This window comes from Pagrus major, chromosome 21, assembly GCF_040436345.1.
Source record: "Pagrus major chromosome 21, Pma_NU_1.0".
NCBI classification, from domain to species: Eukaryota; Metazoa; Chordata; class Actinopteri; order Spariformes; family Sparidae; genus Pagrus; species Pagrus major.
In genome coordinates, this window is record NC_133235.1 from 21,776,231 (window position 1) to 21,791,367 (window position 15,137).

General features: G+C 40.8%; 1 protein-coding gene across 1 annotated transcript; it reads left to right on the plus strand.

Annotated features, from left to right (window-relative positions):
* Positions 1–5,116: 5,116 nt before the first annotated feature.
* LOC141016869 (NAD-dependent protein deacylase sirtuin-5, mitochondrial-like) lies at positions 5,117–11,776 on the plus strand. Its single transcript, XM_073491436.1, has 9 exons — positions 5,117–5,213; positions 6,785–6,889; positions 7,378–7,511; positions 7,938–8,163; positions 8,722–8,809; positions 8,934–8,987; positions 10,081–10,204; positions 10,371–10,486; positions 10,780–11,776. Exons 2-9 carry the CDS (start codon positions 6,790–6,792, stop codon positions 10,850–10,852), a joined length of 915 nt encoding a protein of 304 aa, XP_073347537.1. The 5' UTR covers positions 5,117–5,213; positions 6,785–6,789; the 3' UTR covers positions 10,853–11,776.
* Positions 11,777–15,137: the final 3,361 nt, after the last annotated feature.

Consider the following 15,137-nt stretch of genomic DNA (forward strand, 5'->3'; position numbering starts at 1 on the left):
AGCTAAATCCTGCTCCACTTCTCCAGGTGGAAGTGAGTCAACAGCGCTGTTGTACAAATCGCCCCCGTACCATCCTCTTGCTTTGTATGAGCTCCTCATAGAGTAGGGAAATAAAAAAAAGAAAGAAGAAGGGACCACAGAGACAAATGACGGTGTCCTGCCATCGACAACAAGCTCGTCTCCACAGGCCAAACACTCATTGGCAACAAGAGCAGCCTCGAACTACAGAGGCTTATCTGAGATAAACATGCTGGGAGCCTTTTTCTTTTCTTTTTTTTTTTAATTCAACGTTCACTCATGCAGGTAAACAAAACGGAGCGCTCTTGCTCTTTTCCAGCAGCGCCCCGGTTAGCACCGCACACCTGGGAGATGTCGATACAGACACACACGAGCAGCTGCACTCACTTTACGATTAAACCGATGACCCTTTGATCACAACCTCTAGAGTCGGGACTGCTGCTCTCCTGAGAACACACACTCTGCTCAGTGACCTTCTACATCGAAACACATCAGTGTCGAGATGATTAGTTGATTCATCGATTTGCTGGCAGCTTTTCAATCGGGTTAAAGCTTTTCTCGCTCTGCATCTGGTGTAAATAGTTTGCCACTGGGGCTTGTAGGTTGGATAAAAGTGACTGTGATGGACTGAATTAGGGCTCAGACTAACCACTATTTTCATCATCGATTCATCTGCCGATATTTACCTTGGTTGGTTTGTCGGCAGGGTCACACTGATACTGATTGGATTTACACGAAACTTGAATGGAGGATCGGCCCAGAATAGACTGGTAAAGGGACAGATCCAGGAATTTTATCTCACTTTCTTCAACATTGCAGGATAAGGGTTTTTTGTTAGGTGGATGGAGTACAATCTGATGCTGATCCTAGATCTGGTGAGCATTACCTATGCTTGAGCAGTTATGGGTAGTTTCAAATTTAGAGCGATACAGGGCTACGGGGTTTGATACTGGATTAGCCTTGATTGAATTAAAGGGCAGCGCTGGGCCTTGGCGAAGGTGTCGGAGTGTTGTTCTACTCTTCACAATTAATCAGTGACTTGTTTAGTCCAGTGTTTTTCGATCCTGGCCCTGCGTGGTTTGCATGTTTCCCTGCCCCAGCACGCCTGATTCAAATGAATGGATCATTATCAGGCCTCAGCAGAGCTTGATGACGAGCTGATCCTTTGAATCAGGTGTGTCGGAGCAGGGAAACATGCAGGGCAGGGGGGGGGCTCCAGAACCAGGATTTAAAAACACTGGTTTAGTTTGTAAAATCTCAAAAAGAAATTGTGAAAAATGCTCATCACAGTTTCCCAGAACCCATAGTGAGGTCTTGATGTAGCTGTTTTTGTCCAAAATGACAATCCAAAACCCAAAGACTCTTCATTTACTATCACGAATAACAAAGAAAAGCAGCAAATCCTGACATTTACAAAGCTGGAACCTGCATGTGTTTGATATTGTTGCTTGAAAAATGACTGAAGCAATTCGTTGATAATCAAAATAGTTGGAAGTTAATTTTCTTCTGGTTGACTTAGCCATTAATCGGCTTACCACTGCAGCGCTAGACTGAATTATTCGATGATATTAGATGTAAAACAAAATGTGCGGATTAGTCGTAAATGACAATAATCTGTAATTTCATCCCAATACAATCACACACACACACACACACACACTATGCAATCCAGTCGCCGGAATACATTTGGGCAGTGTACGATTCTGCAAACAACAGATATTTTGAAACGTTACATTTTTATGTTGTGACAAGGCTTATGGTCTGGTTAGGTTTATGCATAAAACCCACCTAGTCGGGGTGAAGAAAAGATCACGTTTTGGCTTAAAATACCTGCTTTGGTTGCCACAAACATGGCAGAAAATTGTCCCCATGGCAGTCAGGTTATAAACACGTCATGTGAACGTGATATGGCAAGTCTTGTTAAAAATGTCAGTGTGGTTCATGCGACCGTACAAATGTGAACATACCAGTGGTTTGCAGAAACGTTAACTGCCAACATGTTAATCCTTCATCACAACAGAACATGTTTGCACTGTGCATCACTATCTTAACCTTCAGTTTTGTCAGGTCTCCACATAACAGTATGCATTCCTCTAAAACACGAAACCATGTTCCTCACATCGGTGCATTCGATCATGCAAAAACCACAGTTATCTAAGGCTCAAAGCGATCGTCTAAACCATCTCTCAAAGCCTACAATACATCATCTCTAAAATCCCCTTATTGAATTGGCCAACATCCAAACACCACAGCAGACCAGAAGGGCTGGTGCTCTCACACATTTTGCTGAGTGGATAGATGGGTGTGACTCCAGCGAGCCGAGCTGCTGGGGCCAGGATACGTCTTTGTAGTTGTGTGGGCTCTCGGCACTGATATGTTTTTGCATCCTGTATTTCAGAACATTAGCATCAAGGGGACTAAAAAGCGTAGGACTTGTGATGTCAATTCCGGTCATTACACATGAGGGCACGCTTAAATCCTTTCCCAGTGAATGATAAGTGAGTAATGAGACGGCTACAAACATCAGATACCCTTCAGGGATTAATAAATGACATGAGAGAGCTGTATTTTTGGTAAAACAGTCTGCTGGATGCGGGGAGTGTGTGTCTTGATTACACTGGTGTGCAAAAAAATAAAAAAAGATCTGTTGACTCAGTCAGCATAAAATGCCAAGTCACCATGGTAACAAGGGGATGCAGCACGCTTTGCAAAGGCTGATGGAGACAGAGGACTGTTCACCAGGAGCATCATGGCCGGATCTATTACAACAGTTTAAAAAAAAAAACATGAGGCGATTAAAATCTGCAACACAATGCTGAACAAGCCGGATGTCCCATCAGATTGTGTGCTGCAAACAGAGCTCACAGCTCAGGGCTCAGAGCCAGGGCTACTACAGGTCACGTTGATGCTCCTTCATATTATGTAACTGCGTTGAATTAGAGTGGTAGCAATTACCAAGCGCTGACGAAATCCAAATTCACACATGGACGACATTTAAAGCTGTAAAAAATATCTGAAACTCAGTGTTTTGTCTTGCGCCAGACACGCCAGTGACCACCAGCAGCGTTGGTCCACAAAGTTGCATAACATTTCAGTCACATTTCTCGCCGCCTCACGAGAATATTTCTATTGCCTACCTTTTTTTTTTTTTTTTTTTTTTTTGAAAGGGATGGACCTCACACCAGTCCGCATGAATAACACCCCCCGAGGATATTACTGTCGCGTAAACTAGAAGCGCATTTAAAGCTGTAATCTCTCCCCCCCTAGTCCGCCCACATCTGGGGAAACATCCAGCCAAAACATTTTGGGAGGCAGCAGGATGGATGGATGGATGGATGTGTGTGCGCCTACCTGTCCGCAGGTTGAAGGAGAGACGGGCTTCAACAAGATACGGGGTGTCGCTTTTGGAGCGGAGTCTCCGGATCGGTCTGCGGTCTGTGCTGCTGTCCGGAGTGGTCGCCATCAATTTGGAACCAGTGTCCGGGGATGACTGCCGGCCGACTGGGGGCAGACGCAGCAGAACCACGGCCACTCACTCACACACTGAGGGAGAGAGGTAGCTATCGATGGAGAGGAGGAGGGAGAGAGAGAGAGAGAGAGAGTGTGTTCACACACACACACACACTGGGAGAGAGAGAGAGACTGAATGAGAGAGAGAGGCGTCGGTGGGAAATTGGCAAGGATGCAGTGTGAGGAGGAACAATATTTAGGTTAAAGATGGTAAAATATGTGATAACAGGGAACACTGAACCAGGAAATCTCACTTTGGTATTATCAATCAGTTTTAGATCTTGTGAACACTCTAATTCACACGTTATAGGCTTAATTCAGGCTGTATAGTACACACATTTATATATTTATTTATTTATTTTTCAAATTTAAAATTGGCTTTAATCATCTTAAGAACAGTATTTTAAGTATTGTTCTCCAATGATTAGCTACATTTCTTATAGCCTAATAATTTACAATAATTAAAATGATCAATAAGTCTGATGACTTATGATTTACACTACTCAATATTAGTTTGGGATACTGGGATATGGGTGCATATATGCATGTGCAAACAAAGGTAGCTGTTCAGGTAAAGTTTCAGAACAAAAGATGTAATTACATTCAGTAAAAATGTGATTGCTAACAGGATTACAATTTTGAAATAAAGAATGATATACTTGCCTGTAAATATGTGCAAGCGCACACACAGCCACACTTGGTTGGTAAGACGAAATGCACACTACAAAATACGCACTCGATACTAATATTAAATAAATGTTATTTGCATATGTTTGGTACTGAGGCAATCCAGAAGGAACAGAAAGTAATCAAGTTACATTACTTGAATATTGTACTACTTGGATTATGTTACTGGCTACATATTTTAACAGGCAGCCTAATAAGTAACTGTATGGGAAATCATTTTTAAAGTAACCCTCCCAACCCTGGAGATAAGCAAACAATCAGTCAATGAAGATCTTTCTCTCTCTCAAAAAAGTAGATCACATCACTCCAGTTCTTAAATCTTTACACTGGCTTCCTGTCTGTCAAAGAATAGATTTCAAAATCCTGCTGTTGGTTTTGTAAGGCACTGAAAGGTTTTTAAATCAAGGCTGAAGACCTTTTCTGTTTGCCACAGCCTTTCATTGATGCAATTTCAAGGCTTTGAACTGCACTGCGACTTTTATTTTGTAGTCTCGTCTCTTTTAAACCTATTCTATTTTAGCTTATTCTCCTATTTCCTAACTGGTTTTAATGGTTTGTTTTTTGTCTTCCTACTTGTTTTTAAATGCCTTTTAATGTAATGTTATGCCCCTGTAAAGCACTTTGAGTTGCCTTGTGTCTGAAATAAACAAATAAACTTGCCTTGCCTTCTGATGAAGATGTCTTCCTCAAAACTACATACTGCACCTTTAAATATACCACAAAAGAAGAAGATATGTAGAAGGAGGGTGAATGAATCATCCTGAATGAACCACACTTGCAGCAGTCTACCACTAGATGTCTCTCCTAAACTGCACTTTTTTCCCCCCACTTCACTTTTCTTCACTGTATGTGCATTTTTTCCCAGAGCGCGCTTTACGACAATGTGAGCTGTGTTTACGGCCTCTCATGATAATTGCAGTGATAGAGGTAAACAAGCAGCCTCGGCGTGTGTCTGTGTGTGTTTGTGTGCTCCGAAGGTGTGGATATCACAAAGCGAGGTACGTACGGTCAGGTTAATGAGGTAAACCCATTTCAATACGCGTGTTTCTGTCCTGTTTTTAGGTGTTGTTACCTGTAAACGCTCGTTTGGCACGTTAGTTCCTGCATATGTGACAGAGGGCACGACTACATCTCATCCCCCAGCTAACTTAGTGGACGACGTGAGGAGCAACGACATGCTAACTTTGTACATGTTAGGAGCTTGTACACGACTTAAAATGAACTGCATGCTGTCAAGGTATTATCATAATAGATATAAAGTGACTGCTCGGTTACTTTGGACACATTAACAGTCGTAGCAGGGAGTAAAACTTCACTTGAAATGTGCAGAATGGCTCCAAACTACTTGAGCTGTAGTGCATTGCAGTCTTTTATGCATACGCCTGATGAGTTGTAGTCCTTTATACGTTAAGGTCAGGTGTGAGTTGTAGTCTTTTGTATATGAGACTGGGCAGCCTGTTAAACCTGTTAGGGCACATCTAGCTTTAAGTATGTTCAGGCTTGCAGGACACACCCAATTGTTCCTGTTGAAGTAGGCCCTTTTACTTCCACCCTATTCTTTTAAAAATATCCTTCATGCACATTTTTTTTTGTCCAGGCTGCCACAGTTTTGTTGCAATCCCAGGCTTCATTGCAGACAAGAGTATCACTGCTGTGCTCTGATTGCACAACCACATTACATGCATTCCTGCAGCTATATCTTGTGTTTGTTTGATATGTTGAGACATGTTATGTAAAGTGTGAGATGTTTTATACAGTTGAACATGCACAGGGAAACTTGTATTGTGTTTTCCTACTTAAAGGAACCAGAGATGTCGCTTTGAGTCGACTCAAGTCGCTGTTTTAATGACTTTCAGCTTGACTTGACAGAAAATAGATGACTTGGATCTCGACTTGGACTCGGAAGTTAAATATTAGTGGCTTGACTTGAGGCATGATGGAAGGGAACAAGAAATCTGCACACATATGCAGCTTTAGAGGCCAAAACTCTGCATAACTGAGATATTCTGCAAACAGGCAGCCAGAATGTTAAAAGTTTGATATTGTAGTCTGGCTGTCAGTATTTCACTGTTCAAACATGACAGGGAGGGAACATTTTTTGATTTACAAGAAATGTAGAAATAAATAAGCTTTTATAAAGTTACATGTTTTTTGTTTAATTGGTTTTTATTTCGGCAATGTTGTTAATTATTTAACAAATTCAATAACTAAAAGAGACAAATATTTTTAGCATACTTTGCATTATTTTGTACACATGCCCCAATTTTCATGTGTCATATGTGGTGTTTTTGGATCCCTGTTAGGATTAAAGGTTAAGTTCTGTGAGATGAACAATGCTTGGCTGCACAACATGAGTTTGTAAGGTGACCTACATTTGACTTAAGTAGAGTTAATGTTGAAGGATGTTTAGTCATTTTCATTTTCAGTACAGAATAGGCACTTTTTCCACATCTTAACCACATACTACAAACCAAAACAACACATCTGTGAGAATAAATGTAATAAATTAATGTGATTTCTTTTTCGTTATTATCTTTCTGTCTGTTTGTCTGCTCTCCCGTAACAATAGCGACAATGCTTCTCCAAAATCGAGCTGTGTTTGCACTCGGTCTACGCATGTGCTCCACTAATGTGATGAGAGGACCTGTAGTGGACACAACAAGACCCAACTCAGGTAAAAGCAAACCTTTCAGGGTTTATATAATGTTGGTTTGCTGCTGTGTCAGGCTAATACTGGTCCATCATTAAACACTGGAAATCAGCCAGTCCGGTCATCCTTCCTGACTCTGTACATCACAAAATGTTGAAATGAAATATTTCTTTGTAACAAATCATGTCTAGAGACATCCTAGCATCTAGAAAATGAGTAGAAAATCAATCAAGAAGTAACTGCAAATTAATGAAAAACAAACACAAGAATTATGATAAGATAGTATTGATTCTTTGATAGATTCAATGTTAATGAAACAGTCTAATGATTACTTATCTGTGAATATGCATACTGGCCTCTTGCTCAAATCAATTGTTCCTGATTCCTCTAATGCAAAATATATAGAAGGGACACCAAAAACCCTATGATATATGACTCAAATATTGTAATACTACCAACTGTAATACTTAAAAAGCTTGATTAATAGCTGGTTTCCATTGTTATTTTTCTAGATACTTCTGAATTCCGCAAGCTCTTTTCCAAAGCCAAGCACATAGCAATCATCACGGGGGCAGGTGTGAGTGCAGAGAGCGGAGTACCGACCTTCAGGGGAGAAAATGAGAAGTGGAGGAAGTGGCAATCTCAGGTAATTTCTTCAAATCAAAACACACACAAGTGTACGTGGCTATATTATTTATTATTTATTTATTGTCTTTTTATTGAGGTCAAAGGTTTTTGTTTGGTCTCATTTCCAGCTGTGGTTCAGGGTTGTTGCTGCGGAGTGGGTGTATTTTATGTTTACATAATGCATCTTCACAGCTCAGTGGATTTATCTCAGCAGCAACGGCCAGTAAAGAGAGGAACGGTGTTTGTTGCATAATCTGGAGTCTTGTTGTGGGCTGCAGCAGGATGTACCTCCAGGAAGGAATCAAAAATGGTCTTTCCTATAAGAGAATATAATCTTCCTCTTTAGTTTAGGTGTTTACACTCTAATTCTTGCTCTGAATACTACACTAACTTCTCAGCAAATGAGTTTTTGACGTAAAACATGCCAATGTTGATGTTTCCCCAGGATCTGGCGACTCCAGAGGCCTTCTCTCGCAACCCGTCTCGGGTCTGGGAGTTCTACCATTACAGAAGGGAGCTGGCTTTGCGAAAGAGGCCCAGTGCTGCCCATCTGGCTATAGCAGAGTGTGAGGCCCGGCTGAGGAAGCAGGGGCGCTCCGTGGTTGTCATCACCCAGTGCATAGACGACCTCCACCAACAGGCCGGGTCCAAACATGTGCTCAAGGTTCATGGTGAGAGGCGGACTTGGGCCGCACCTACAGACTAAAAGGAATTAGAATAAAATAATGTCACTTTGAGTGATGACATCATGAAATATGCCAAAAGACATTCAAAGTTTAATTGGAAAACCTCAATAGAAGCTTTAAATATAAAAACATTACAATCGGTACAGTCATAGAAGCTGCTCTATATTCGGTGATTACTGGAAACTGTGACATAGCTATAAGTGCTGTAGTTCATGTCATGGTTTTACTGGGATATGGAACCAATTTGTGATTTATAGTTGTTGGTTTTTTAAACAAATATCTCATGAACCCACAGGGTTGGGATTTAATCTCAGTGGACACACTCAAAAGTATTTTGCTGATTATCTCGTTGAAATCTTAAGGAGACAGTTCTGTCTCTTTGTCAAAAACAGTGCCAAGGCATTTGCCAGATTTCTTTGCTAAAATCTTGCATGAGTCAGGACGCAGAACTCTCATCGCCAACTAATTCTGCGCAGAGGGAGTTTTCTGTAACTCCAGCGGGCCTCAATGACAAACAGCTGTGTGTGTCCTGTGTAACTGCAGGCAGTCTGTTGGAGACGCGCTGTGTGAGCTGTGGAGAAGTGACCGTGAACAAGCGTAGCCCCATATGTGCTGCCCTTAAGGACAAAGGGTAAAAGGCAGCCACTCTGGAGTATACACACACATTGATAAACATGCAGGATTTGTGGCCTGATCCCTTCAGTTTGACCCCTACATGCTATTTAACCCTCTGTGTTTGTTCTCTTAATGTACAGTGCACCTGACCCAGATGTTGCTGATGCCCAGATTCCTGTGGATAAGCTGCCAAGGTGGGATTAAATTCTTGGACTATTAATAACACAGATGGTCAGATTTACTAAACCTTTTATTTAGAGTTTTCCTCGGTTAAACAGATACACCAGCCTACAAAAACACTTTTTAAGTGCATTCTGCATTGCAGCAGTGACGTGTGTCCCTTGTTTGTTTATATGCATTCGTGGGAGAATTGTGCAAATACCTGGAGGATTTGCTTTATTTTTGTCCCAGTCTCATATTATAAATTCTCTGCGTATAAAGAGCACATAATGGCAGGAGAGAAAACATGAATGAGAGCCTGTGTTGTACTGAAAATTCAACGGCAGCAGATAAAGCAACACATTATCTGACTAAGAGTAAAATGATGATGATGGGGAGTTTGTTTGGGCTCGCTTCACATTAACGTAATGTTAAATAAACGGTGGAATCTCTGTATACTACCAATTGCACTCTTTAGACAAGAGCAATTACTTCTGCATGCTTGTGAGACATGAGTTGTATAAAGCACCATCTCCACCCCCCACCTGCTCTACTTTGAGCTTCTGTTGGACCTGCTGCTCCTCCCGGCTCAGCGCTCTCCGTCCCCGCGGTCCTTCACCACCTGTTGCAGTAGCTCTTAATTCCATTTAATGGCTATTGGATTTTCTACTCAGGGGCTGTGGTGTGCTATGAAAACTATGACTTTCCTCCTAGCTGCAAAACAAAAATATGGCCAAATAGTTGCACACGGATAAATTGTTTAATTCAAATTTAATATTTAATTCAAATGCACACATGAGTTGTACTGTTGAACCATAAAGTATAAAAGGAAAGTGATTACACTTTGTTGCCTTATGTCTGACTGTTAAATTCTACATCAGCATTATATTACAAAGGACAGAAAGCTGCTGCTTCTTCACTTTACACCATTTTCTGACATTTTATAGACTAAACAGCTAATCGATTAATCAGGGAAAATAATCATCACTTACAGCCCTGAGCATGTTGCAACTCTGGCCAAAAAAAATCTGTGAAACTGTCGGTGTGGATTAACGCATCTGTGTTATGGCTGATTATTCTGTGATAAAAACAGATTGACACAATTAATCGTCTAACTGCTATATCAAGGTGCCACGAAAGCGACTGCCGCGGTCTGCTGAGGCCCAACGTTGTGTTCTTTGGAGAAACTCTGGACTCTCACATCCTGACAAAGGTGGAAAAAGAGATGGAAACCTGTGATCTCTGCCTTGTGGTGAGTTAATCTCATGTTTACATGCATACACGTCATATTCTCCTCTTGTGTAATATTACTATGTAAAACAAATATTGGTTCAGAATCTCTCTGCGACTGGCCATCGACTACAGTGCAGTACAGTGGAGTTCAAGTTGACGCTTGTGTCTCTTTTGGTAACCTTTAGGTGGGCACATCTTCGATTGTTTACCCGGCAGCCATGTTTGGCCCCCAGATCGCATCCAGGGGCGTCCCAGTGGCAGAATTCAATACGCACACAACACCAAAAACGGAGTACTTCACGTAAGTCAGACAAGAAACTGAGTGCGTGTTGAAAAAGATAAAACTTCGCCACCAATCTGGTTCTAAAATGAATGAAGTAAGCATGAAAATATGTGAATTAAAAGAGAAAACAGATGAGTGGGTAATGATGCATGTGGACATTGGTATTTAGTGCCACCTGCTGGCAGCATAGACGACATGCCAGTATTTTTCTACCTTGAATGAGCCTTCAACTGAACGAGTAACCTTTCACCTGGTTCAACTAAATTCTGACCTTCAATGTGTCATCTTGTTTATCTGCGTGTGTGTCACAGGCACCATTTCCAGGGTCCATGTGGAACCACGCTGCCTCCAGCTTTGGCGCGACATGAGTCAGAGGTGATTTAAGAGCCACAGGAACGACTTTACAGACAGCAAGCAGTGGCTTCTTCTACAGACTAATGCTTAAAAGGCTGGCGGGGAGGTTTCGTGGCGTCTTTTTTATTCCAAATGTTTGCCTTAAAATCACAGCTGTTGATACTCGCGAGTTGTATAGAATTGAGCTTTTTAAGACTTTAAGATGGACCTCTTAATACTTGAATATGTAACGCGCTAAACTGGAAATGGGATATTGTATGTTCTATGTGTCGTCTGCCTGACAAGAATATGCACTATGTACAATATTTGCAGAGGAAGATATCTCCACAGATATCAGAGCGTATTGTTATTCTTTACATATCTTGCTTATTAGATGCTGGTGGCAGATTGTCAGATTTTTTTTTTTTAATATTCTGCGCTCTGAAATTATGCTGTAGATCAGCATCAGTGGAGAATATTCTTCTGTTCTCTCTCCACCAAATGAACAGATGTACGGAGCGTAACATAATCTTGTGCCTTTCAAAACTGTTTACACAACCTTGACCAAATGCTCGCTTTAAACCTCAAGTGCAAATCGACCAATGTTACAGAGATTCAGCCAGAGTTTGTTTTTTTGAACAGAGAGGGTTGAGAAAGAGACGGAAATCTTTCTAATCCTAGCCTGAATCAGCAATATTTCCCTCTCATGCAGTTTGATTGTATGACATCAGTGCAGTTACATGTCATGAAGTAATCATAATACATTTGATACATTTTTTCAATGTCTGTTTTCAATATACATATTCAACCACTGTAGATGATGGAAATTTTCTAAAAATGAAAGTAATCACATTAAATAGATGGTAATCTGTTCTTTAACTTTTATGCCAATGATAATCAATATCTGTTCATGTTTTCTATTAAAACTGCCAGTGCATTTATACAGAAAATGATTATTAAAACACTAAATGCACATTTGCTGTTTCTGTGTGTTATTGTCTGCTCTGAGAAAGCCACCCATGACTTTTCATGAGACAGAGTGGAGTGTGCTGCACTGTGTGTGCCCAAAATGAACAGTAGATGCCAGCATGTAGCTTCCTATCCCGACCGCAGATTAAACAGTAGCATACAGCTCTGCTCTGTAAGGAACACAGAAAACAACCCTGTGTCTACATGAATTATTCTCTTGGTATGCGTTAGTGAGATAAAATGCAGACTTAAGTACCCCGAGGCCATCAGCGAACTCAGAATTGTTACGGCTGAGCCGAGCTGAGGAAACAGAATCGGCCTCAGTCATAATGCTGCTGAAAATGGACACAGTTGAAGAAGAAGTGGAAAGCGTGACACAAGGTGGCATCTGTTGTCCGAGCTGATCTTTGACAGGGATCCCAATGAATATTTGTTTGTAGTTATATGACGTACGGTGTTTTTGAATTAATCATTTTAAATGATAACTTGACTACAGAAATTAGGTTGGGTTTTACCCTCTTTTAGATTGTGGCTAGTGTGGTGTTTTCCCACCTGTTTTCATTGTGATCCCTCATTACAAAAAATATTTCCCTAAAACACTGACTTTGTGTTTCAATCACATAAAATTTCATAAGTTTACGTAAAGTATATCGTGATGCAAGTATTTCTATCATGTTGAGTCGATGTGAATGAATTAAAACACTTATTCTTCGCTTAATTAATGCAATTGAATAAATATATACGGTTTTATACATGAAAGTTATTTAAATTATTCACTTTATTATTAAATCAACATGATAGAAATACTTGCATTAAATCATATACTTTACTTTTAGGGAAAGTATTTTTTTTGGCTGCCACTAACAATACGTTTAATTATTGATTAATCTGCCAAAGATTTTGATGACTAATTGATTAACTGTTTTAGTCTGTTAGTCAGTCCCAAAGCCCAGAATGACATATTCAAATTCCCTCTTTTGTCCATCAACAGTCAAAATCTTAATTTGCAATCATAAATGACAAGAAAAGCAGCAAATCCTTGCATTTAAAAAACTGGAACCAGCAAGTTCAATTTTTTGCTTGAAAAATTATGATTAAATGAAACGATTAACATGCGACGATTATTAATCAAAATATTTGCCGATTAATTTTCCTTATATTGACTAATCAATTAGATTGTGCAACGCTTCCCTGGATATCAGTGGGTGGCTGTGGCTCAGGAGGTACAGCGTGTTGTCCACTGATCACAGCATTGGCAGTTTGATCCCCAGCTCCTCTTGTCCACTCCACTTTCCTTGGGCGAGGCTACCAATAGTGAGGCCAACACCTTGCATGTTAGCTTGGCGCCATCAGTGTGTGAATGGGTGAATGAGAGGAAAATTGTAGAGCGCTTTGGATAAAGGCAGCCATTTACCATTTAAAGCAATGTCAACTTGCAGCATTTAGTCTTACAGAAAAAGGCAGTGATTACAGGAATATGGTGCGATGTGAATTCCTGTCCATCTTGCGTCTCCACGTGGGGGTCCCAGCCCCTATATTTGCAAACACTGCATCCTAAAGACAAAATATATATATAAATATATCAGCTCCTGAAAGTGTTTATCTTCATGGACTGACTGGACTAACATGGTTAAGTCATTGAGTGGAAATGAGAGAGACGGAGGGCTAGGAGTCATTTAAATTAGCTGTGGAACATTGTGTTCATTACACAGTGTTATGATAATGTAATATAATCATAAAGGAATTACCTCAAGAGAGCTATAGGAAGTGTGTGTGTGTGAGACGGAGGGGTAGGGAGAAAAATACAAGAACACACACATAAACCGTATTTGGATCTCAGGGGAGTCCCTCAGGGTTGGTTCATTTCACGCCCACTTTAAGCGCTTAAAATTGCAGCACCACAAACGCACCACATTGGCCGGACATTATTTCCTCTCGCATATTATTCCGTCTTGACTGTGGCGCCTCACCACTTGCTGTCTTTACTCAACAATTAGCATCCAAATCAGATCCTTCTGTCGGCCATCAAGGATCTCCACCTGTACATGTATGTCATCATCATCATCATCATTGCCATGATTAAATTTCCTCATTTCCTCTTCTATTACCGCCGCTTCCCTTCAAAGAGATGTAAGGGCCAAGTCCCCATTTGTCATCAGTAGAAAAAGTACATGGAGAGGCACTTAAGAGGAATCTCAGCCGTCTGATACAGTCATTTCTGGAGCTGATGTGAACAAGGCTGCCAGAGGGCTGACAACTCCGCTCCAGAGTCCTGCAGCTCATTCATGAATGTAGTGGGGAGGGATGAAATAGTAGAAGTGGAAAGGTTCTTGTCTGACCCAAAAGCCTTGGGGTTAATAGACTCATCATGATTGGTGGCAGCTCTACAAATATCCCTCTGTCTCTTTGAATGAGGAGGTAGATTGACCGGGAGATGGCAGCTGTGTGTGCTTTCAATGTGAGTGTCTGTGTGTGTGATTGACTCTGTGACTTATTTTGTTGGAGTCTCTGTGTTTGGAAAAAGCTGAGAGTGGTGTATGCTGGCCAGCTAGATGAATGTGTGTGCTTGTGCTTGCACCAGGGGGAAGAACGTGTCTCTCTCTCTCTCTCTCTCTCTCTCTCTCTGTGTGTGTGTGTGTGTGTCTGTGTGTGTGCTGTCTGTGTGTACTGGTGTGATTTTTCTTTCTGTATGCAGACTGGCAGAAGTGTCAGACCAAACCAGGTCAGGCTGGGTGAGCAGCCGTGAACATTACACTGATGCACATACTGTAGCTTTACAGTCACACAGAGCATGTTGATGTCCATTAGGCACGGTGTGGCTCTCACCGCCATTTCATGAGTACAGTATCTGTGTTTTCGAATCAGAGGACTATTGTTCTATTTTTAAAATAGTGTGAAAATAATGACCAGAGGAAGAAAGAAATGGTACATTTTAAAAGGGTGGCGAGCACATTGTTTATTATGCTACAGGGATAAATGGCAGTGCAGCTAGATTTTTAGAAGGCTGCTCTATCATCACAGCCAATAATACACATTTTTAATTTGTTACAGTGAGTTATTTAGTGTTATATAATAACGTGGAGGCTACTGGATTTGATAACCTCTAGTTAGTTGGTTTAAATCACACCTAACCATGTTTAGTATGTATATATAGTATCAATAGCAAATGTGATGTTCCACAAGTGTCTAAGGACCCTTATTCTTCCTGATATAGATACAGAAAATGCAGAAGATCGTGAGCTTTTTCTGTATGCTGATGATTCAACTTTGTTAGTGAGATTAAAATGTGTCTTTGGCATGGAAAACCCATGTGAGAAGAATTTGGTCAGTTTGCAACTTTTCTTTTTTCTTTAAAAGGGGCAATATG

Excerpts from the sequence above, each read along its gene's own strand:
- LOC141016869 (XM_073491436.1), top strand. The coding sequence starts at position 6,790 with ATGCTTCTCCAAAATCGAGCTGTGTTTGCACTCGGTCTACGCATGTGC. Across the intron at positions 6,890-7,377 it reads CACAACAAGACCCAACTCAG|ATACTTCTGAATTCCGCAAG; the intron begins GTAAAAGCAAAC and ends TTATTTTTCTAG. Across the intron at positions 8,810-8,933 it reads GCTGCCCTTAAGGACAAAGG|TGCACCTGACCCAGATGTTG; the intron begins GTAAAAGGCAGC and ends CTTAATGTACAG.